Below are 23455 nucleotides of genomic sequence, written 5' to 3' on the forward strand. Positions count from 1 at the left end.
CCACCGATGTGCCGGTTAACGGCTGGCTTCTGTACGGAATCACGCAGTGAAGCAGCGAACGCTGCCGACAACTGCGCATATCCATTCTCTCGCTGCACGGAGGTCTATGGTAAGAGCGTCGCAAACTGTGGCGAGTGAAATCCGTGGACCAGTATTGTACAGTTAGTTTCATTCGCGCGTTTGTTTCATTTTTGCATTTCTTAGTCGCTGGGCCTTATTTTGCTACTCCCTGAGCGAGTTGGCGATGTGCACCGTGTAGGGATGCGCTAGACGACACGTCCTGTGCGCAAAGCACGCACACCTCGCATCCTTATATATGCATGACTCACAGTTCGTGCTCTTTGGTGCATTCCCGCACAGTCAGTACTTGTTTTCATAATTCTCACATATCTGGGTCTTCGACGCTCTATTTCCGCATGATTAAATTGGTTCTTAAGGGGAAGACTTCGGGGGAAGAGGGGGAGGAGGGGGGGCTCGTTGCCGACCCTGGCTTCCCTATTCAAACAGATGTAAAACGCATAGATGTTTCTTATAAGACAACCACCAGACAGATTTGAGTGAAATTTGTTGCACTTCAGAGAAAAAGTTGAAATTCTAGTGACCGTAACAAGCTAAATTTTCAGTTCTTACTTCAAATTTTTACAGAAATTCCTAAAAATTATTGTGTTTTAGAAAGGTTCAAGCACGAAGTTAAAAAAAATTGGTAACATTGCACTAAAAAGAGATATCTCAGCTCTGTAAATTTCATACGTTAGAGCATCTCCAGTTGACAAATTTAGTGTAAAAAATTATAGCTTACGTGAAATTGTTCTAGTGTTGACAATGGCTTAGCAAAAGTCCTGCTCACCAATATGTTGCGGCAGTACAATAAACCAATTTTGTTCGCTTTAGATGCGTTATTCGATGTAGTTTAAGAAATCGATATATTTCTTTTATTGCTGAAAAGAGAGTTGTCGTGAATGCGATAGTAGAGCTTGCTCTTTTCTTCTTGGAATATTCAAAAACGCATTAAAAAGATCAGACCACCTAAATGAAGAATTGCGCTTCCTAAAGTCACTAAGTTTACGTTTTTTTCTTGAATTCAAGAAACCTCATAAATGTCCTACAGTGTTTGCTGCGAAAAAAAAAACGATTCCTCCGCGCTCTCATTTATTTATATAGGAAGTCCTGATCTAAACATTCCTCTTAAACAACAGCGTAGTTCAGGGTTTGGCAATATCTCCAGAACTATTTCAGAACATCCAGTATGCTGTAGGAATTCCAGCCCACTAGTGCTACACAGATAAAAACACGTGATGACTAGAGAATCAGACCTGTGACCTCTTGTTATAAGCAACAGGGCGCTTCAGATACTCAATGGTGTCCTCGGCTAACGAAATATCGTTTCTCTCGATCTCCAGGGAGGTGTTCAGCAAACAGGGGAGCGCGGACCTTCGCTGTTCCAGTCGCTCACGGGGTTCCGCCACCAAGCGTCTGCGCTTCGCTCCACGGAGCCACCAGAATTCGCGACTTACCGGAAGTACGTCACCAGCGATGACTTCAAGAGGGTCATTCACGTGGGTGTCAACGACACTATGGACCGGCAGCGCAACGCCGTGAGCATCACCCTGTCTGCTCGTGCGACGTCTTCATGGTGGCGACAGTGCTGGACCAGCAGCGAGTGCTCGTGTACGGCGGGAACATGGACGTCGTCTATCCGGCGGATGACGTCTACGGGTTCCTGCGGTCTCTCCAATGGAAAGGCGAAGAGGATTTAAGGGTAGCGAGGAGAAGGCCGTACAGGAACGCATCAGACGTAGGAGCTGAAGTGGTGGGCTACAAGATGATTGTCCGCAGCTTCACGTACGCGTTGCTCTTGAATGCCGGTCACTACGTGTCACCGGACAGTCGCAGAGCAGTCGTGGATCTCTACAGAGATTTTGTGCGCTCCAACACCACTTCTACTTAGCGAACCATTTCGTGACCTCGTCCTAATATGCTTGCAACATTTTACAAACGCTCGACGATGTTCTGATGCATCTCGTACCTCCGTGTGGCTTTGACAGCCCGCAGAAAAACAATAAAAGCTCCCTACATATCCTACCTGGAATAAAAAAAAACGCTTTGAAGCGCATCCTTCCTTTAATAAAACGAATAGCTTTCGGAAAGCCTTCAGCTGTTAGCTTACGTTGATAATCATCGTCGATGGGTTTCAGCACAAGTTTCACTTTAATGCTTGTCTCGGAGCTTAAACTGTCGCAGCAGCCACTAGTGTTTTTGTCAGTACTGAGGCTCTTACTGGCATTGCCGGTGCTATCGTAGCACTTGTTGCTTTAGTGGTTACAACTGCTCTTGCGCCAGTACATGGTTCGAGCCAACGCTAAGAGATAAGAGGAGAAGGAGCATGCACTGCTATGCTAGACTTTTACGTTGTTGAAATTCTACACAGCAATCCTTTTAACACCTATTAAAACGTCAGATTGGCTTTTCATTCATCTTAAATGTTCACATTTTTTTCAGACTCGTATATGAGTGGTATTTTATGTGCTTTCTACGAAAACTAAGGACAAGGTGACGAATGTGTTTTCAGCACTCCCCGAAGTATTGTGGTGCCTCCATGAATTGTTAAAATATTTATTGCAAAAGAAGGTAATTTAAAGTCAGTTGTTTCTTACGACCAAAAATTTAGAACATAATAGTTTTGGTGTTTTAAGGCGTTGTTTTTGTTACTCTATGCTGTATACTGTACTCTGAGGCTGAACGACTTTCAAACTACGGCAAAAGATTCGTCACAATGTTTGCATCTAATGATAATGGGTTATTAAATTGCAGCCTGTCATGGCAATCTAAGGTGCTGTGCCGGCTGCTTAGGACTGGTACTACTATAGCCGAGACATTTGTTGGGATTGGACAGTAGAAGGAGTGCAACGAAAATTTCGGCAACTTGATGGGCGAATTATACACATTCCTAAATCCTAAGCGTGACAACCTGCTGCGGTGCGGTGCCTATAGAGAATCTGTATGATTGCCGCACAATGAAAGCGGATTCAAATCCACCTCGTTGTTCCGTTCGTAGGGTTTATTAACATACGAATTGTTTGCTCTTTTACGCAGCGTATAAAAAAGAAGATGAGACAGCGTCAAAGAAAATACTAGGAGACGATGCGAACTTAAAAAGCGACTATTAATTTCGCTCCTCGTTTGACAAATGTTTTTATTGAAGGAGCTATATTTTCTAGGGCTGCTTATGTTGACGCCTGAAGAATGTTCGCTCCGCTTAAGAAGAATAGTCATCCTTAAGGGTTTTTTTTGCATTTATTACATACGTGTCAAGGAGAGTATGCCCCCATTGTTTGATTCCCACTACTTCTTCTGCCTTAATCGTATGGCAAATATAAAATTTAAATCAGCTGAAGCAAACGAAAAGAATAATATTAAAATATACCCACTACCACAGAAAGTTCAAGTGACCCCATTGTATGCCACGACAAATGGACATTGCGCAGCAAGTTCAAAGTGTCAACACTGCTTGAGTTCAAAGTTCAAGACACTGCTTGATACCTGTTAATCAGTAAGTGCTTTTTTTTTTTGCAAAAGCTTGTACCTATACTACCATACCATTCAAGCTTGCACAACAGAATGCTGCGGTCAATACAATCAAAAGTTTTGGAAAAGTCAGTAAAAAGTGAGCCAGCAATATTACCATTGTGAGTGCAGGATTTAACTTTCTCAGTGAAACAAATCATTGCTAAATCCGAGGAAAGCGCTGCAATTAATGAGAGTTTGCAAGAACAGCCGCGAAATAAAAGCAAAGGGTAAGCACTGCCCTCTCAGTACACGCTAGGTTCCAGTAAGCACCACTGCAGCGCAGGAGGGCGCACGGTTAAATGACTCGTGCGAAACATGCTTTACTCGAGTAATTTTAAGCAATCCTTCTCTCTGTCCAGTTGAGCTGTTCGACATGGCCCCAATATCTTGTTTTGCTTTGTTTGTTTTTGTGAGAGAGGCTTTCTGTCCATAGTGTTCGATTTATCGTTTAGCCTCTTTTTCTATCAGGAGCATAATTAGCGGAGTGCCAGAAAATGGGATCCGTGTGTTCTCTAAGTCCAAGCAAGAGTGCGCAGCACTTTCGGCTCTGCCAATTTTATGCATTGAAAACATTTCGTGCGTGCAGTGCCTAGACGCAGCCTGTTAAATTGACAAGACTCTTGCTAGCTATCAGTAAATTAGGTACCTATGAATCGAGGCGCATAGTACGGTCTACTCTTATTAAAGGGAACGCGAAATTAGTACTCCAGCACTGATAACAACTCAGTTCGCATACGAAAGTCTGGAAAATACTTTTTTTGAGTGTGTGGATAGAATGTCTGTCACATAGAATACTGTTGCAATTGGATGGCTGACATTCAGCGGGAGATTAAATTCCATTTTCGGATGCATTCGAAATAGGTTCAATCCAGCAACGTCCTGAGAACGCTATATAAAGGTCAGCGCTCCTGAAGAATCCGGTACACAAAACCATAAAGCTACGTACAAGAAATTACCAGAGGGAATTCTTGGTCTGCGATCGCTCGCCTGCTATGGTGACGATGGGTAATACATGAATTTGCCTTAGCGCCACGCCTGTGACTTCAGACAATCTTGCCGCGGTGTCTACCATTCCTTATCTCTCTCATTTCCAAGCAGCCATAGGCTTCTAAACATAGTAAAGCCACAAGTATCGGTGCACGTGCCCAACTATTAGTAACTGCTGCGTTTTCCGGCAGTACAAATGAATAATACCTACTTCTCTTTGTCCCACCAGTATTTGGCACACATCCGGAGTGAAAGATGTGAAACGTGTGTAGATTATTGCAGGCACTCGGCAGACAAAAAATAAACGAGCTGTCCAATTATTGTTATTCAACAAAAATAGAATAGTTTACAAAGTGAGTGACCGACATCCAAAAAAATGGGAAAGCAGTTACGGAAAATAGAGACCCACTCTACGAAGTGATATTTCTGTTATTCCTTCCTAAGGTACAAAACGTTGATCTTACAAAAGCAAATTACGAAGGCAACAGTTATTACGTTTTTCTTACGTTACTACGTAAGGTTTTTTTTTTAACAATACTTCTGTACCCTCTTGGCCTTTGCTTAACCTCCTCTTTTTTTTTTCAACACATCATGCCATGCACACCTGGATATAACAAAATGACAAAGACAAAGAAGTCAATTCTTTGTTCTTGTCGTTTCTATATACCCGGGTAGGCACTGATTCTTCATTCTAACGTAGAAGGGTCACACAATTTTTAGTCTTCTTAAATTTTTACCGCAGTAAACTCATGGTTTATTTTGAGTTGCTTTCAAAATGCATCTCAGCCTCAGCCTCAAAGCTTCTTCGATCATCTTCTTCTTGAAGTCCAATATGCTACTAAACATTTTTTTAATGATCATGACTGTAGTGGCGTCTGCTCATGCTATCCGTTCCTCCATGTGTTTGTTAGCACGAAAGCAACAGCCTCTCTGTTGAAATTCATTAGTCCCATTTTCTTTGAAAGCCAGTAGCTTCGGCCATGCGGTTTGGCCAGTTTAACTGTCAAAGGATACTGCACTGAGGCGAAGAAGAAGAAGAACGTGCTCCACCATCGGCGTTGTCCACCGGCAGGAACGGATCAAGCTCAGTCATGGGTAAGAGCGACAGAGAGCCGCTCGGGTTTCGTAATGCTTTCGATACGTACTATAGGGAAGCACCGCGTTCTTTAGCAGTTAAATATTTTTTGTGGAAGAAATAAGACAGACAAGAAAGACGCTGGGTTTGGAGCTGAGGTTTGCTGGAGCAATACCACCGTGGTGAAGGAGAGAAGGAAACAGAAAGCGGAATGAACCGCGCACGCATGTCAACTCAAACCACGAGTGAGGAAATCCGCTCCATTGTCCGAGAAGTGACGCGGAATAAATACTAGTGCAATTATTATTTTCTCGCATGCAGAAGCCTTTCTAACTGGAAGAATCAGATTCATTACCACAGTCGCAGTTTTCGAAGAGAGACATGAGCGGGAGAACTTGTTTTTGATTTGCCTTCTGTCTTGCACACAACTACGCAGCTTTAGTAAACCTCAGTTGTAAGTTAACTTGCAACGTTTCTTACATAGAGGGTGTTTCAGCGAAGATGTTCAAAAATCTTTAAAAGTTGCCTGTGGCAGCTATCACAGTTCTAGTTCATGCGCTGGCCTACTCGAAGCGGCGGACAGCACTTGCACAAAAAACTGAGATCCAAAATTGAGTAATTAATGAAACATTCACTGATTAAGTTTTTAACTAATTACATTATGGTCTAATTGCAATTTACAAATTATAGCCGTGGAGTTCGCAAGGCCGATCCTCTTGGAACGAATGCTCAGGACGACACCAGTTACGAGATATAAATTCCCGAACTTTGCGGAGAAATTCATTGGCGTTCAAGTTAATTGGTTAACGAAACGTCGTTTCATGCACTGAAGCACACAAGTAACTGGAACGCCAAGGCAAAGTTCGGAAAGTTCCGCAAAGTTCGGGAATTTATTTCTCGTAAATGGTGTCGTCCTGAGAATTCGTTCCAAGTGGATCCGCCTTGCGAAGTGCACTGCTAGAATATGTAAATTGCAATGTCATAAGATAGTTAGCAAAAAGTTAATTAATGAATTACTGTAAATTACCCAATTTTGCGTATCAATCTTCTTGCAAGTGGTGTCCGCCGCTTCGAATAGACCAGCTCATAAACTAAAATTGAGCTATCTGCCACATGCAACCTTTAAAAAACTTTTGAAAGTGTTCGCTGTATATTTAGCACATTTAACTCACGTGCGGATGTTCGCTGCATAGGCCTGCGTGCGTTGTTGTGCGCGTGTGCCTCTTCATTGTTAAAACGGAAATTGCGCTCGATGTGCTGCGCCGGAGATGGCGGTACGTTGACAGGAAATGCCACATATCTCTTTTGGAAGCAGTGTCCGCAGAGCTATGTGCAGTCGGCACCTGTTTTTACTTGCGACAGTGCATTTTTCCCGCTTCTCAGAGCCGCACTCTGCATAGAAAGAACTTACACGTAATTCCATAACATTTATATATGATACACATCTCCCTGAACAATGAAAACCCCTGCCCAAACGGGCGGACTAATCTGAACACATAATCTTTCCCCACTCCCGTCGTATCTAAATTAAAATTTATTAATTTGCTATGCACTTACATCAGCAGCGTTATTAGTCTATGTCATTTAGAGAATGAGTGGCGTGGATATAAATGTATTCCCAGGTGTCTGGAAATAGAGTTTTTGGGAATAGAGAATTTGAAACTTTTAGGCCTTCAATTATTGTACTGAGAACGTACTTTTAGCAACTGAAACTTGCAGAAACGAAAATCTTTCATGCTCCATCTCGCAAGTGGTTTGTAGCGCAGCTGAAGATAAGAGGAGCACACAGGCAATGCCATTGCACAGCGAAAGACAGTTCCGGGCGTAAATGTCTGATTAACGATGGGATTGAAGAGCTTTGTTTTTGCTTTCGTACATGAGACGCTACAGCGATACGTGACGTGTTACGAGCTTCGCGCATGCACGTCGTATGCCACGAATCCAACAGCATCTGGGCAGACGACCAGGCGTGGATGAATGCATCTCAGGGGTAGTCGGCCTTCCTATTGGCTAGGGAGCCTAGCAGCTTCCACAGTGCTGCAAACGACTTGTGAGATGGAGCATAAACAGGCGTTCTCCTTGCAATTGAATGTGTTTGTATATCGTGTTAAACCAGCAGCTTCTGGGCTCTACAGTAGAGATAACTATATTGCAAACTGTTACTTAGTGCTACTAGTACGAAGTATCCCGTAATACTACTACTAGGTGACCAAGCTTTATGGCATCGGCTAATATTCTAATTCGCGCAATAATTGTCTATACGATTGAAAAAAAAAAGGAGCGGGGGCATGTAGCAATTGCGTAACTGAAGGCCGCCAGTGCTCAAAGAATTTCCCTCAGCTACAAACTATGTGCCTTGCGCGAATTATTGATGTGTGCCCAAAACCTGGAGCAGAGTGACATTGCGATTCTCGTTAATGTGCTTCAATTGTGAGTGTTTAACGTACGTACACAGCACAGCGAGTTATGAAGGACGTATTAACGGAGTGCTTCGTAGTAAGTTTGACCACCTGGAATTCTTTAACGTGCGCCAAGATCTCTGCATACGAGCTTTTTTTTTTCATTTCCACCTCATTTAAATGTGGCCGGCAGTGGCCGAAAAACAAACTCTCGCAGTCCGCAGTGGCATGCCATAGCCACTGAGCAACAGTGGTCAAGTAAATTAACTTTTCAAATACGGAATTTAATGACATGTTGTATTTCAGGAATTGAAGTCACAGTGCACCGTTTGCTTATAAACTTTGTCTTGCACCTGTTTTCGAGAATTAGTTCTTTAAAATCTGCAGTGAAAAGCATTTGTTTTTCCGTCAGTGTGTTTCGAAGCTGGTGGATAAGTACAAATTTTCTATCAAGATGTTCCCCTTCCAGTGCTGACATCAATTCTGAAATTACAGTATGCTTCCTATAGTCAATAACTAAAGGATAATTGTTCTACTTTTGTTATCACTACTCGTATTGACAATTATCGCCATAATTATGCTGATGCCCAATGTTGTGATGGTCGGTGAGCAAAAAATCTTTTCACATCGAATCCTCTACTTTTATTAATCGGAAACTGACGTCCCAGAAACACGTGGTCTAAGCAAAAGCATCGTTTCTCATTCTTTCTTTTTTTTCTTGAACGGGAAGGTTATTCTCGTAATTTAGAACGGGCATTTCGCGAGCTTGTACAGAAATCAGCTTATGTAATTACAACAAAATTCTAGAAGAAGTCATGGAATGAATGCAGGAGGACGAGAAGAAACTGCTGAAGACTACGACAGCATATAAAACAAAATTTATATCGCGTTTTCTATCCTGTATTTTGGTTGTCTGCATGTTTCATGCAATAGTGACCTCTATATAGGGGTCTGCACTTCAGCGAGTGCATTCTAATGAACTCAAGTGACCTGCATCCTTTTCTGTTCCTATTTTTTTATAGCGTCGCTAACCACGACACAAGGGTTCGTCACCGTGGCCATTATTTACGCCGTGAGTATCAACAGCTCAGACGAAGTCGCCAGTCACATGCGTTCATGGTTTTCTTACACACAATACGAACTCTGCCCGGTACTCGAGAAGCACGAGTAAAGTTCCGCACCCCTTAAGCTTAAGCCGCGTGCAAGCAGCGTTCTCGTGTATTTCTAGCAGGGAGACACCTGGCGTACGAGCCCACTTTACGCCGCGCGATAACCGTGCTTGCTTTAAAACGCGGCCGAAACGTGCGCCACCCAGCTACCGAATAAAGCGCACAAGAACTGTGTAGTACGAAACCCAGGCCCAATAACAAAGGCAAACTCGATATATTTTCACTGATAAGCACAGCATTACGCGAAACTGTCTGCATTGTGATACCCATGACTCGTGCCAAAAGCTTTTCTAAGGAATATTACAGTAGGCGTCTGTGAGATAAAACCTATTGATTGAACTTATGCAACAGGCAAAGAATTCATTCCCCACATAGAAGTTCGGCAAAATAAACGTATGGCGCGACACGGAAAACAACCAGGACCCTTTCAGCAGATGTATATCCAGCCGCAGTATATGCTTATTGAACGCCGCGATGAAAGGTCCGCTTACTACTTTTGATAGATAAACACTGACAAAATTACCTTCTATAGCTTTGAAGTCCTAAAACACAAATTAAAATGAACAGTAGTGTCCCCCACGTGCATAGCGCATGCAGAGTGACAGATGACGTCAGTATGGTGATTCTGTTGTGTCAAGTAGGTGCTAACACCCAAGCGATGGCGGCACGAAAATGCTTTGGAAATACACTACGTACGTACGCTGTCTGCACAGTGACTACATGGCATTCCTCTGTTCAACGGGGGCAATGTTCTGGACATTATCGAATTAGGAGAAGGCTTTAACTTAAGAGGAAAATATAGCCTCCTCTTAAGAGCAAGCTCTAGCTGAGGTAAATGAATTTGATCGTGTTTGTTAGATATGAAAGCAAAAGTTAAAATCTAGTGACTACGAGACGAATTTTTTTCCCCTTTAGGTCGTCAATCTTCATTTTCATCATATATTCAAGAAAAGAAAGCTCAAGTGCCAAGTTCTGAACACTGTAACGAAGTAATCAGTAATGATATCAGAATTTAGGTAACCTGCGCCTGCCAAAGACATGTAGAGCAGGCAAAGTTTAGGTACGGTACAGTGCTTCCAAATATATCCCGAATTTGTGACTAAGACTACTAGAAAACCCTCGTTAAGCATCGCTAAACTTTGACGTAAGCTTAAAATTACACATCAAAGTTATCCGCTTGAGATGTTCTAACAGATGCCGTCTACGAAATTGCGATGCCTGTTTTTCATGCAGAGTTGCGTGAGTTTGTGCATTTTTTGTTGTTGTTGTTTTCTTTTTTTTTCAAGCTTACCAATTTTAGCCAATTTTCGTAAAGCTATAAGGTCAGAAATCAAAATCTTCCTTCCTTTAGTTACTAGAACTTAGATTTGTTTCTCAGATACAACAAATGTCCTTCAAATCGCACCCAGTGTTGTCTGATCAGAGCATGTCTGTGTTTTGCATGCATTTGAGTCTAAGGACATTGCAGTTGGCCCCGAGGTAAGTCACGTACCGCAAGATTGAGCGTTAGAACAGTACAGAGCCCTCTGATCTGTCTTCATCTCCATCTCCATCTGCAGCGCTGTATATATATATATATATATATATATATATATATATATATACAAGAACCTCCTGGCTGCACGTCAGTGCTGTTGGCTTAATTTAAGCGAGAAGAAATGCATACCATTTTCATAAGTCGCTTTCTAGTTGCATGGTCTAATGTAAAATTAAATACATTGGAATGCAAGAAGCTCGGATGGCGGGAAAATAAATCGAGCTTCATCTATTTATTTTGAGCTGCAATCACTCGAGGAATCGATGAGCAGTCACTGATTAACTTAAAGCATACTCGGACTGAAGCTGCTCCAGCCGTTATTCTGCACGCCATACAAAAAAAAAAAAAGACATTTCATTCAAGGCACTCCGGGCGGTATGGAAAGAAATGATTGAGACAAAGAGAGAGAGAGAGAGAAAAGCAAGCTGGTCCACGCAATACTTCCATACTGCTTTCAATATGAAACAGCTCGTGTTGGGCAACCGGAATAGATGTTTCTTTTTCTTTTAATAAATGGTACACGTGTTCTCGTCTCGCTTTCGGCTTGTCTTTATTTTACGTTGTTCCATTTACGTTGCATTTTTTTTTGCTTCCTTACGAAACTCAGTAGTAAAAAAATTTAAAAGGAGTAAACGATAACCAAGAAGCGTTCGATTTAGGAAAAGCTAGTAAGCGCCGAGGAAAGATTGCGACAACAGCCGTCTCTCCACTGTCACGACACAAATTCCTGTCGTATTTTAGCCAAATACACTTTCGCAACGCCATTAAGACTGTTGCAAGACAGGAAGAACTTTCACAACATGAGATTTGCGCCTGCCGGCTTAAACTTCTGCCCTTATATTGCAACCATCTCACCAAGCACTCAAGTTGCAGCCGTAATTTTTACCTTAAGCCGTGTCGTGTGACATGGACTATGGAAGCTACGATATATATATATATATATATATATATGTGTGTGTGTGTGTGTGTGTGTGTGTGTGTGTGTGTGTGTGTGTGTGTGTGTGTGTGTGTGTGTGTGTGTGTGTGTGTGTGTGTGTGTGTGTGTGTGTGTGTGTGTGTTTGTGTGTGTACATTATAACTTGCGAGCACTGTTTGAACACGGAATGTCGCCAACGTTTCGACAAGGGAACTTGTCAGGCCCTGATGACGGCAAGCCCACTTGTCGAAACGTTGACTCCAGCGACACTCCATGTTCTAGGAACACATTCCGTGCACTGAGGAATGATCTGCCAACCACGTGATCACGTTCTCTCCGCGCTTGCGCTTGGCGCAGCTGGTCAACACTCTGGGCATCATGGAGGTGATCATCGTCAGCGCCGTACCGACCGTCGAGGACCAACCGTTTCCGAGAGGTGAGCATTCTTACAAAAACACGCTCCGTGTTTTCAAACGACGCTCCACAACGCAAGGTGCACGTAGGGTGTCCCAGCCAACGTTAGCCAAGCTGTTCAACGAAATTAAAGAACACGGTGCAAAGTACGATCTTAAGAGGAAGCTGTAGCTCGGCTCCAACTCCGGCACCGCCTATTTATGTAAAACGTAGAAATGCTTTTCTGAGATAACCCCTGGGCCAATTTTAATGGAATTTGTGGAATCTGAGAGGAAAAGATCAATGCTAGTGACTGTTGGAAGCGGAATATTGATTTATGGCCTCAATCTGTTTGTAGGAATGTTTATATAATTGTGTGTTTAAATATATGCAAGCCCGATGATTTCAATTTTTTTCCTCTGCATTAAAAACAGATATCACCGTTCTATCAATTGCATTCATCAGAACATCCAAAGTGCACAAACTTGATTTATTAATGTAAGGCTTACATGAATCTGTTACAATTTTTACGAAGGTCTTGCAAAAGTGTTACTCACATGTTAGTGACTTAATTGAGAGCCATGTATAATACACCAACTTTGTCCGCTTTAGATGTGCTATTAGATGCAATTTACAGAATTGTATTTATTGCTGAGTTACAGAGTTGTAAGCTTGATAGTATCGTTTTCTGAAAATTTGCTATTTTTGACCATTATTATTGAAAAATATCAACGGCCAAAATACATATTTCGCTTCAAACAGTGACCAGATTTTAGCTTTCTTTCTATTAAATGCAACAAATCTCATCAAACAATGTGCAGTGGCTGCCAAGGAAAATGATTTCCTCTTTCTCATGTATTTAGATAGGATCCTCCAAGCTAAAGCTTCCTCTTAAGTCCTGCTATGGTCGGTTGTCACACCTTTGATGAATGGCCACCGTAGGTTTTATTATTGTATGTTCCACCGTATCTTCTTTAACTTACTGTTCCGTTATATAGCTTGGCTAACATAGTAAGACGCCTACAATGACGAAATTTCTGCTCAATCCGTTACTTTCAATGATAATCTCCTACAGAACAAAAGACGAATTCTTTTGAAGGCTTTCTTGTCGAGTTACTCCAAATTTTCCGTATCAGGTACGTTTCCTTCGCTTGTTTTTCGAAATCTTTCGTCCTTGATATCGTGTCACCGAGAGAGTTAGCCCGCCGTCCTCTCTCAGAGTGTTTACAACTTTGAGACTCATTCTCAATATTGTACGCGTGCTGTCGTCCATTTCCTTGCAGTCTCTTTCTGTGTTGCTTTTGTCTGTCAGGACGGTTAAAACGGCAAATCAGTGAGCCGTCTTCCAATAAATCAGGCGGGAAACAGGAAGTGCCAGGATAGGGAGACGCACTGCGCTCTGCTTCCCCGTACAGCTGCCACCGGTCATCAGCGTCAAGGTGTCTCACCACCTAAGTACGTTGCGCATCGAAGTAGTATTTCGCTGTGACGTCAGCGCCGGCTCATTTTAAGCAGAGTAGGAGACCCTGTCAATCTTACTCCATGCCGTAATCACTCGGGATGCCGGTTCACCGAGGTCGACAACTGGAAAGAGCAGCGGAAGTGCCATTTAAGGGCACTAGGAGTGATAAGGAGGCCTACCTAATTAATACACAGAAAAGTACACTCGGGGTTCTTTCTTTTTGTATAGCCGAATTGAGCTCACTCATGACGCTATCTGTCGATATTTGCAGCAATCTCGTTCGTGTTCGGCGTAACGTGGTTATCACTGATATATCGGACCATCTTGAAATCAAAAGGAAAGTTAGAGGTGTGTCACATTTATAACAGCAGGTATTCGGACAATTGTAAGGGAGCACGGATAAGTGAGCCGCCTGCGCCGAGCGAATAGAGGGGCCCTTATATGACCGGCCAGCGCCACGTTGAAAGCCGTGTTGTTTTGAGAAAGCATGGATTAGGTCATAAAAACGGGCACGATGCTCTGCAGACGCGTACTCGAGGCTTGGCCTGGAGAAAGTCTCCACTAAGGCGACGGAAACGTCAAAGCGTCTCGTTAATGCGATGAAAGGGGAGTGTGCACTCGCAGAAGCCACCTCAATCACTCTGGCGCAACGGCACCGCCCCCTCCGGTTTTCGCGAATCGCGGCCGCCCGCACTGGGGAGTTAGGGGGCACTGCAATGAAACTTGGCCGTTCGGCCCATGATGCGACTCACTGTAAGCTTTACTATTCGAAATACCCACGTTGAGGCAAGCACGTGGCGTACAGTACATGCTAGTAGCTGTACTGAACCGGGGGCGTTGAGTCGACAAAAAAGGATAAATGAGCAGCTTGTGCGTTCGCCGGTTTAATACCAGCGAAATCACGCTCACATTCTCATCGAGAACTAGTGCCGTTTGCGGAAACCGTTCGACCATGGTCCCAGTGAATGCTCCGGAGCTTACCTGGTGATCTATCCTTAGGAAACAAATTAATTGCATGTCATAATAGTAAAGCAACGTCGCAGTATTGTGTCCTTTAAAATGTGGCATCTTGTGAATAATTGATTGATTGAATATTGATTGATTGATTGATTGATTGATTGATTGATTGATTGATTGATTGATTGATTGATTGATTGATTGATTGATTGATTGATTGATTGATTGATTGATTGACTGCAAAATCACACGGGTACTTTTCCAATAACAAATAATCTGGACTAAACCTGTGAGTCTAGAGGATTTAGCACGGTATACATAATGTCCACCAAACTTTCTTTTGGGCGATCGTGTAGCGCTCTGTGTCAAAATGCGAGAAAGAGAAGTACATCTCCTATCACATAGCCGGCAGTTCCGTCGTGTTCAAAGATGCTGGAGGACAGTTTTTACGATGGTTGTTGTGACCGGTCCCCCGTGTGAATAAGTAAGCGCGCCATTCACGACCCCGCGCACCGTGTCTATAAAGCACTCAGCGCCAGCGTGTCCTGAGATGCTGCAACTTTGACCAAGCCGTTGGGATCGCCCAGTTGTCCCACTCTCATCGATTTTGCACGACATTCTAGTGAATCGGCCTGCCTTGAACTGCTGCTCGCCGGAAGTGCTTCGTGCGTACGCTGGGGTGGGCGTGTGTGCGTGCACAAAGACAAAAATGCATGAACAGCCGCTTAAAGAGAAAAATAGGTAATTAAGTTATGCCACTACGCTTCTACAGAGACCACTCTTACTTTTTTTAGGAAGCTTGGTAAACCTGACAAAACAAAAAAGGAACGCGAGAACGAAAAAAGAGTGCCGATGCTGCCCTGAAGTTCCCGCGCCAACTCGCAGTGACATCACAGATTTCGACGGCGTCGGCTCGTGCATAGTTTACTCTTTTTCGGCAAATGTGGGACTGAGGTTAGCAAGTCTCGAGAGCGTTTTACTGCGCCACAACAGTCTGAATACGAGAAAATGCATCAAAATATATGACGTCACACTGACCTATTGGCATTGCAGTCTATAGGCGCGAAATTTAGAAATATAATAATAAAATGTGTCCTTCATTTGCTTTTCTCTCTTCCAGACTCTAGTAATCAGGCGCTTAACGCAAAATTAACATGAATCGAGTTTGTAAGGAATACTTTATCACTCTGAACTGGCTTAGTGTTTCTTCTTAGTGTCCCTTTAAATGAAGAGAGAAACAAATACGACGCAACAACTAGCTTAATAGTCTCTCCGAGGGCAATGTAAGAATCTTGCCAAGTGCCGTTAGACTTGAGTCCACACCATTCTGTTAATCGGAGCACACGGTATTTTTTGTTGTTTTTCTGCTATCTCCGATCCATGCGCCGTCCTAGACATCACATTAAAAGTTCTAGCCACGCTCTGTCAGGCTGCGGAAAAGCGTCTAACTGCATGCTCTACTTTCCGTCCGCCAAAAGAGAGCTGTGAATTAGCGTGTATTCGCACAGATGAAAGGGTAAAACGGCAGAGCTGAGTGTCCCTTTAGGTGCAGATCTTGCTTGTATATACGTCATGGCGAGGGGACAGGAAACGTATGCCATCATGTGATCGTTAACGGTTTCTGGTGTTTCCTCTCCGACCACTACACTTTTTTTAGCCAGGCGACGGTGTTATATGAAAAATCACCCGGTCATACGGTAATCCTCTCCGGCTGACAAAATGAAGCAGCTGCAGTGCAGAAGGTTACTGTATGACCGTACGGCTGTCTTATACGAAATCGGAGTAGTGATAAAACACTTCGTATTATTAGTTTTGACCTCACCGCTCCGAAATGTATACCTAGCCGAGCGATGGACGTTTTCGTCTGACGAAATGCCGCAGTAGCTGAGCAGGCGCGTATCGATTGTTCTCGAAAGGCATCGGGTGTTTTCGTGCGGTAGTACAACAGCGTTTAATTATTCTGCAGGAACAGAAGGCCCACAAGAAATTGCCGTTTACTAAACAGATGGCTGCGTTGGTATCGCGGCTACCATCACCGAGCCTATATGCCTGATGGCGCCAGTCCAGTCTCTTCTTCCACCACGGGGCTCTATGAGCACTGTCCATTATATACAATTATATTGCCCGAGCGTTCTCGGCCACCGCTTCAACGCATGCAGCCGTGCTGCTGTACGGGTTATACCGTAATGTGTTGGCGAAGCCGCATATAGTGCAGGTGCTGCGCCCGCGAACAATTTGCCAAGCTGCAACTACGATTCGCGCCATGACCTTCCCGGACGTACTTGGTCACCTGAGGCTGAAAATAACGCTAGCCACCGCGGTTGGCTTCGCAGTTATGGTGTTGCGCTGCTAAGCACGAGGTCGCGGCGCCAAATCCTGGCCGCGGCGACCGAATTTCGATAAGCGACGCGAAATGAAAAGACGCCTGTGTATCAGGCATTGGGGGCACGTTAGAGATCTCTGGTGCTCGAAATTAATCCGGACTAATCCGCTAAGGCGCGCCTGATAATCAAATAGCGGTTTTGTTATGTAAAACCCCAGGATTCATCCAGAAATTATTGCTAGCGTATCACGAATGACGGTGCGCTATAATGTTCTCGGGCCTATGCCACGCAGCAGAGATAATCGAGACAGCGCATGGAAGGTATCCGTTGTCTTTAACCTAGTCGCCGTGATACTGAGAAGCAGGCAAGAACGGCGCTTGTAGCGAGATCTTTTGAGGCGCTGATTAGCCAGAATACAAGAGAAGTGCTCACGTGGTACATTTCGCTACTCGGTTAGAAAACAGAGGAAAGGCTTTACGACGGTGGGTTCGCTTGTAAACTCTTGCAGTCTAGTGGATGACTTAAATTGTCTACCGTTGCCTGCGCACTTCAGTTGGACATACCCCAAAGCTGTTGCCATCAGCCCTCTCGTGTTACGGAAATGTACTACTACGTCTGACAGCTATCCTCCGCTCACTGAAGTATCTGATGCATAAATGATCAGCTTAAGCTCTGAGGGGGGGGGGGGGGGGGGAACGCGCAGCTTAATAAAAATAAGCAAAGCGGCGCGCATACCGATTACTATCCTAATAATAGCAAGGCGGGCTCAGTGACTAGGCGAATAGCAGTATGGTAGTTGCAGGCACAACCTTTCTCAAGATAAAAGAGCAATGCATAATCCGCGATCTCAACGTCGGTATCGATTCCCATATGACACCGTTTGTCACTGTTCCTGCTCGGGTCTCGCTGGGTGAATACCTTCGCATTTCATTAGAATGTGCTAAGTTGTCTCCAGATTTTTGATGCAGCAGACGCAAACCTCATCCTGTTTCGAATATTTTCTCCAGTATGCTTTTGTCCTTATAGGCAACCAAATGCAGCCTCAAATATCAAGGCAATTCCCTTTTTGTTATCATACACACTTTCCCTTCTAATTGCTTTCTTCCCATTCTTGTAAATCTTCATGGCCCTTGTTGTTTCGATCATTTAAATCCTATTTACTGTCTCCCTTTCTCTCACTTCCTTTTTCATGACTCCTGGTCGCGGATTTACATATTCAATTACCCTGTACTTGGTTGCCAGCTTTCTTGACATCTCGTTCTCTTCTGCGTTTACGCTTTTGAGCTACACATAAGGCGCCCATTTGTTTTCATCCATGGTAATTCCTTAATCCATGTTTGTCTGATAGCAGCGCCCTTTTTGGAACGAGCGATGCACCATATGCACTACAGCGGGTCCAACACCACCGTCCCTCCAGCGGCGTACAAAAATGCTCAGTGCAGATCTAATCCTACTCTGCAAAATCACCTCGAGCTTTCCATGCAGTAACACTCCACATCAGGTCTTGATTTCCCTGAGAGGCTGCTATCTTTCAAGCTGCAGCCACTGCAACCAGAGGATTTACTGAGGTGTATTAAACTAAACTTGTTTCTACTTCCAACCTCACTGGAAAAACACAAATCTCAATAATACTTTAATATGTCCTAAATACTACTACGTCTGCATTGTTTTATATATTTTGGATTTATCGCTGCTGCTGCGCCGTCAGTGTTGCATTTGCTTTCGCTTAGGTGTCGATGTTCACTTTCATCCCTTGCGCAACATGCGCCCATGTTATCAGATTGCTGCAACATCGCGAGTGTCGCAGCTTATCACCAGATGGTCCCGCCGGTATCATATACATGATGACCGCCTTTTCAATTTATAGCGCACGACCGCATACTAACGAGGACCGACTGCAAGTCGCGCGATTTAAACATAAACGTTGTTTGCCGCTATCGCCGTGGTCAACTTGCTCCAATTGTATGTCAGCTAGGTGCTCACAAATTGGCGAAGACAAACAGTTGCGTTTTGAAAAGCAGTGCGTCACACATCGCTGGGCTCCCTACTTACCTCTGACCGTGCGTAACAATACACACCAATGAACGTTGATACCTGCACGTTTGAAGATGACTAGAACCCACAAGTAAAGAAAACAAAGATATCAGGAAAATATTGAAAGTAAGCTACAGAGAAGTATAATGAAGGCAGGCTGCTTTCTTGTTATTGTTAAGATTGATGGACTGTGTGCTGAAACACGCGAGGCCCCTCTTGTATAGCGCCGTAGCACCGTATATACCGTATACCGTACACCGGTATACACCGTATAGCGCGTATAGCACCGGTGCCGTAGGAAATTATTTAGCCCACTTAGCCACTGTAATGCCACTTGTGGTTCTCCTTTCACGAGAGACTCTCTTTCTCTTCTCGCTCAGTGGGCCTGCTGTACGCGTACACGTTCAAGGGTTTGGAGGCATCCTTCAACTGCTTCTCGGCCATGATACTGCTCTTCGGCGCCGTCGGTGTGAGTGGCGATCGCCTCATTGGCACCCTCCTCGGAAATGCCCTGATACAGTCTTACAGTGTATACTGAGATTGCATACAGTTTTACAGAGATTGAATACGCTACAGCGCAGTTGCCAAGAATACTGACGCTTACCACGTGACACGCATATTTCTCCGTTTGAAGTAATATAAGAAGCACACGTATGCAGCTCGACAGAAGCAGTGACGAAGTATCGACGAAGCTGTCAGACTCTCGCAGCGCACCCTCTGGAACCTATTCCGCGACACACGCTGATTATGTGATGTATTCTTGTTTATACAGCCGCCTACACTGAATAACCGTGCTCTAATTAACAGGAAAAATAAACTACTTCAAATTATGAAAAGCAATGTTCAATTCCCATATCTACTCGCGGCGGGTTTGAACTATATTTGCAAAACATATCATGCCAAAATTTTTATTCTTTTGGTAACAGGTGTAGCTCACTTTAATTTTACCCCTTCGAAAATTTAAAGTCATGTGCTGTGCTTTTGTTACGTTTTTTTTTGTGCTTCTCTTAACAGGCCCACAAATTTCATATTTTTTAACATAAATGCTGCTCAGTAATTCCTGTATTCTCGCTGTTTCCCTTCAGTTCGTCGTTTAGCTTTTTACGGCCTCTCGTTTTTACTCTCTCGGCGATCTCTGCCGTTCGCTCGATTTAATAGTAAATTAGAAATTACAAAGCCCGTAATGCGCCAGCAACATGCATGTGCTGAGTTGTTGCCGTTGGTAAAAAAATATTAAGGTTCTTTGTCTCTCGTCATAAATAAAAAAAAATGTAAACGTGTTGCAGTTTTCCCTTCAATATGCCGTAGTTGCGATACGCACAGTTCGGTATTTCCTAGGTTAAGGTAAATATTGGAAATGGCGCAAAATAAACTGCTTTCGAGAGGCACGGTTTTCTGCACTTCCTCTTTTGAGATCACGTATTTATCTCATTTTCACTGCTACCATTATTGCCCCACACACTATATCGCGCTTAGTCAGCTCGTGAAATTACGCTGCTTTTTGCACTAGCCTATCGCCGACGTATTGCTGGCACCATTCATTGGGGTGTCAACGTTTGATAATCAACGCTTCATGTTCGAGGCTGTCTGAGGCGCTTACTTTTCTTCAATGTCTTTGTGTCATCTGTGGAAGGAACAATTATTATTACGGAGTAGTTATTATACCAACAATAACCTAACGCGACACCGCGAGTGCATGTATAGGAAACACCGACGTACGTCGCTTTAAAGTTGAGTAAACCAAATTATGAGGTTGACAACACATTACAGTGTGTTATGAAAGGTGCCGTAATTAAAGATTAATCTGTTACCTCCTGAGGGTTTCTTAGCGCGTACTCAAAACATTTTTTACCCTAGCATTTTCCTTTTTTCTTTTTTTTCGTTTTTTCATTGTGTCCCCCAGCTGAATGCGGGCGCCGCTGTGCGATAATCGCACCCTCGACCTCGTGCTCATCAGCAAAACGCCGTAGCCACAGAGCCACCACAGCTGACCACTGTTCAGTTATCTGCACTTAATCAAAAACATTAGAACGGGTTCATAGTGCAGTTTTTCTTGTAGCGCAAAAAGCACAAGGACGTAGAAGAGAAAACAGACGCACATATGTTACACCAACAAGCCCAAATACTGATGGTCTTCATACTGTCACTCAGCGTCGGCGTCCCTGTGATTCATGAGCTGACTAATCCGACTCGCGTGGCGCGCGCAGAGGATCAAGCCCGCGCTGACGGTGTTCCTCTACTGGAACGTCTTCTCGACCATCACCTGCCTGCCGCTCAACATCGGCCTCTTCCACACGAAGTCCGGCGACGAACAATACTCGCTGGTAAGGCGCGGCCGGAAAGAGTAGCTTTTGCAAGGCGCCATAGTGGCACAGCTTTTTCTTCTTTGTCCAATTTTCTATTTATTTTTGCGGAAAATGTTTAGGTGGGGCTATCGCAGAGACAGAACATTTTATATATCTTTCTTTTTAATAGAACGCAGGTTGAAAGTTAACATGTTTGTTCAAACTACCTTATACGTGCTGCACCAGCAAATACAAGGCAACCAGACGGGTTATCTTTAATTTACCAAAAGGACTCGTTCGAGTTTACAAAGAGCTGTCTATTCATGGGTAAAATCTTCAGAATATGCCTTACGGAAATAGAAAGCGTCCCCCTCGCTACCCACCCCCCGGAGCCTTGCGCACGACGAAAGACGACACGCTTCCTCCCTGCAAGCCTCCCTTGCGTCGCGAGATTGAGCCGCCGATTGCCGGCTCACCCGCGCACGATTTCGCTCGCACATACAGCATACGGCGCGCGGCGACAATGTTGTATCTATTGGACTTGACACGGAACCTCGTGGCGACGGCGGCGACGACGGCAGAAATACACCTGGTGTGTCCATGCAATTGCTATCGCAATAAAACCGTGCAGTTGAACAACGTGCCGCGCAGCGCACGTGAAGTGACTTACTTCGACCGATGTACGCTGGCTTTCGGCCAACGGCTGACTTTAAACGCATTTTTACTCGACAAAGCGCGCGAAATACATTTAAGAAGTCATTATTGCCGCGTGCGAACCATCGTGCCCAACAAACAGGTGTGTAACTGACACGCTTTAAATCTCTCCAAACACTATGGCGGGCACATTGGCCACTGTAACACTGATAGACTGAAAGAACGTTTTCAAGCGTACGCGTGAAGAGTGGCCGTCAGCCCATTGCAGCCGACGTGTGTGCTTGCCTTCGTTAAAGAAATGCGCCATTCTCAGTAGATACAGAGATCGCCTAATGCGAGAAATTAGTGAGGCCGAAGACACGTCGGTGCTCACAAGATGTCCATGTCGGCACCAAATCAACTGCTTTGCACGAGCTATGATTTCTTAGGCATGGGCGTTAACAGCCCATCTTTTTGGTAAAGCTACTTAGCTATGATGCTCGATGGTTGCTTGGGTTGAATAATGGTCTCTCATGTGCTGTATTGCGCGCTTTGTCAAATAAAACTTGCTGGATGCCAGCGCGGCGTGACATCCTCTCAGCCTCTTCGTTCAGTGTTTGCCACGCTGTGCAGTGAATTGCGATCGGTTAAATGTGGGAAATAAATCGTATAAATCGCGCAGCGGAAAGCTCTCTGAGTGTGGTCTCGTATCGAGAGGTTCGTCGCTAAAACCTTCCAATTCCCGAGCGCAGCGCAACCTTTCTCCGTTCCCCTCTTTCCTCCCCAGATAAGCGCAGTCGAGGTAGTAATTCGGGCAACGTTCACGTTGTAGTCTCTCTCTTTTTTTTTTTTGAAGCTCGACGACAGAGGCGAGAGGGGAAAACACTTAAATAAGAACAGCTAGGGTGCTTGTCCCGTTTCACTTGGGTCTTTTTACCCTCATTTCTGTGTCGTTGCGTTTCAAAGGACTTCAAGCAGCGCAATCGCTTCGCGCTGCAATTTGCTGGCGGTCTCGTCCGTGAAGCGAGAGGATGCGCAGCGCACCATGACGAGACGGCCTGCGGACAACCAGCAACAAGGTCACGACGATCGTTGCGTGGTCTTACGTGATAAGCCTTCGAAGCCCCGCACGACGCCCCTAAACAGTCACGAGTCCATTACCCGCTGTTACGAGTCGGGACAAATTCCCCGGTGTCGCTGCTAGAGAACGCGCTGTAATATAGCTATAGCCCGAGCCCAGCGTCGACTAAGAACGCGTGGCCCTTCCTGGAATAAGCGGCGGATGGCCGCATAAAAGAAACGCGGCGATAATGGCTTTAAATAAGGTATTATAGCCGCTTACGCTTGCAATTTCCCCTCGACAAGGGCTTGAAGTTCGGCCCTACATGGCTGTGTCCCAATAACGGCTTCGCCGAACGCGCACATAAATTCCCTTTATGCGGCAACTTCGCGCCTCAAATACGCGCAGGCTATCGGTTCTGCTCCTGACGTGCAAGCCGCCCAAAACCGCCACTACGGTTCTATTAAGGTAACAGCCATAACGAGGCCAGCAGACAAGAAAATGAAAGCGCAGGGGAAATTAACTGCTTTTGTTTCTTTCTTTTGTATCATAGAAACAATTATGAACGAACATTGCGTTCGCAAAATGCCTCATGTAGGCCTCAGTCAAAGAAAGTGAAATGAAACGGGGAGCAACAAAGAAACGCAGGTCCAAACC

At 44.4% G+C, this 23455-nt stretch overlaps 1 protein-coding gene across 1 annotated transcript; it reads left to right on the top strand.

Moving 5' to 3' along the window:
- The first annotated feature begins 11885 nt into the window (after positions 1 to 11885).
- Positions 11886 to 22848, top strand: LOC142586212 (uncharacterized). The gene is made up of 4 exons (XM_075697463.1): positions 11886 to 12086; positions 19201 to 19289; positions 21028 to 21144; positions 22705 to 22848. The coding sequence occupies exons 1-4, from the start codon at positions 12029 to 12031 to the stop codon at positions 22846 to 22848; spliced, it is 408 nt and encodes a 135-aa protein (XP_075553578.1). The 5' UTR covers positions 11886 to 12028.
- The last annotated feature ends 607 nt before the right edge of the window (positions 22849 to 23455 follow it).

The sequence above is a fragment of the Dermacentor variabilis genome, chromosome 6 (genome assembly GCF_050947875.1).
Source record: "Dermacentor variabilis isolate Ectoservices chromosome 6, ASM5094787v1, whole genome shotgun sequence".
In the NCBI taxonomy this organism is placed as follows: Eukaryota; Metazoa; Arthropoda; class Arachnida; order Ixodida; family Ixodidae; genus Dermacentor; species Dermacentor variabilis.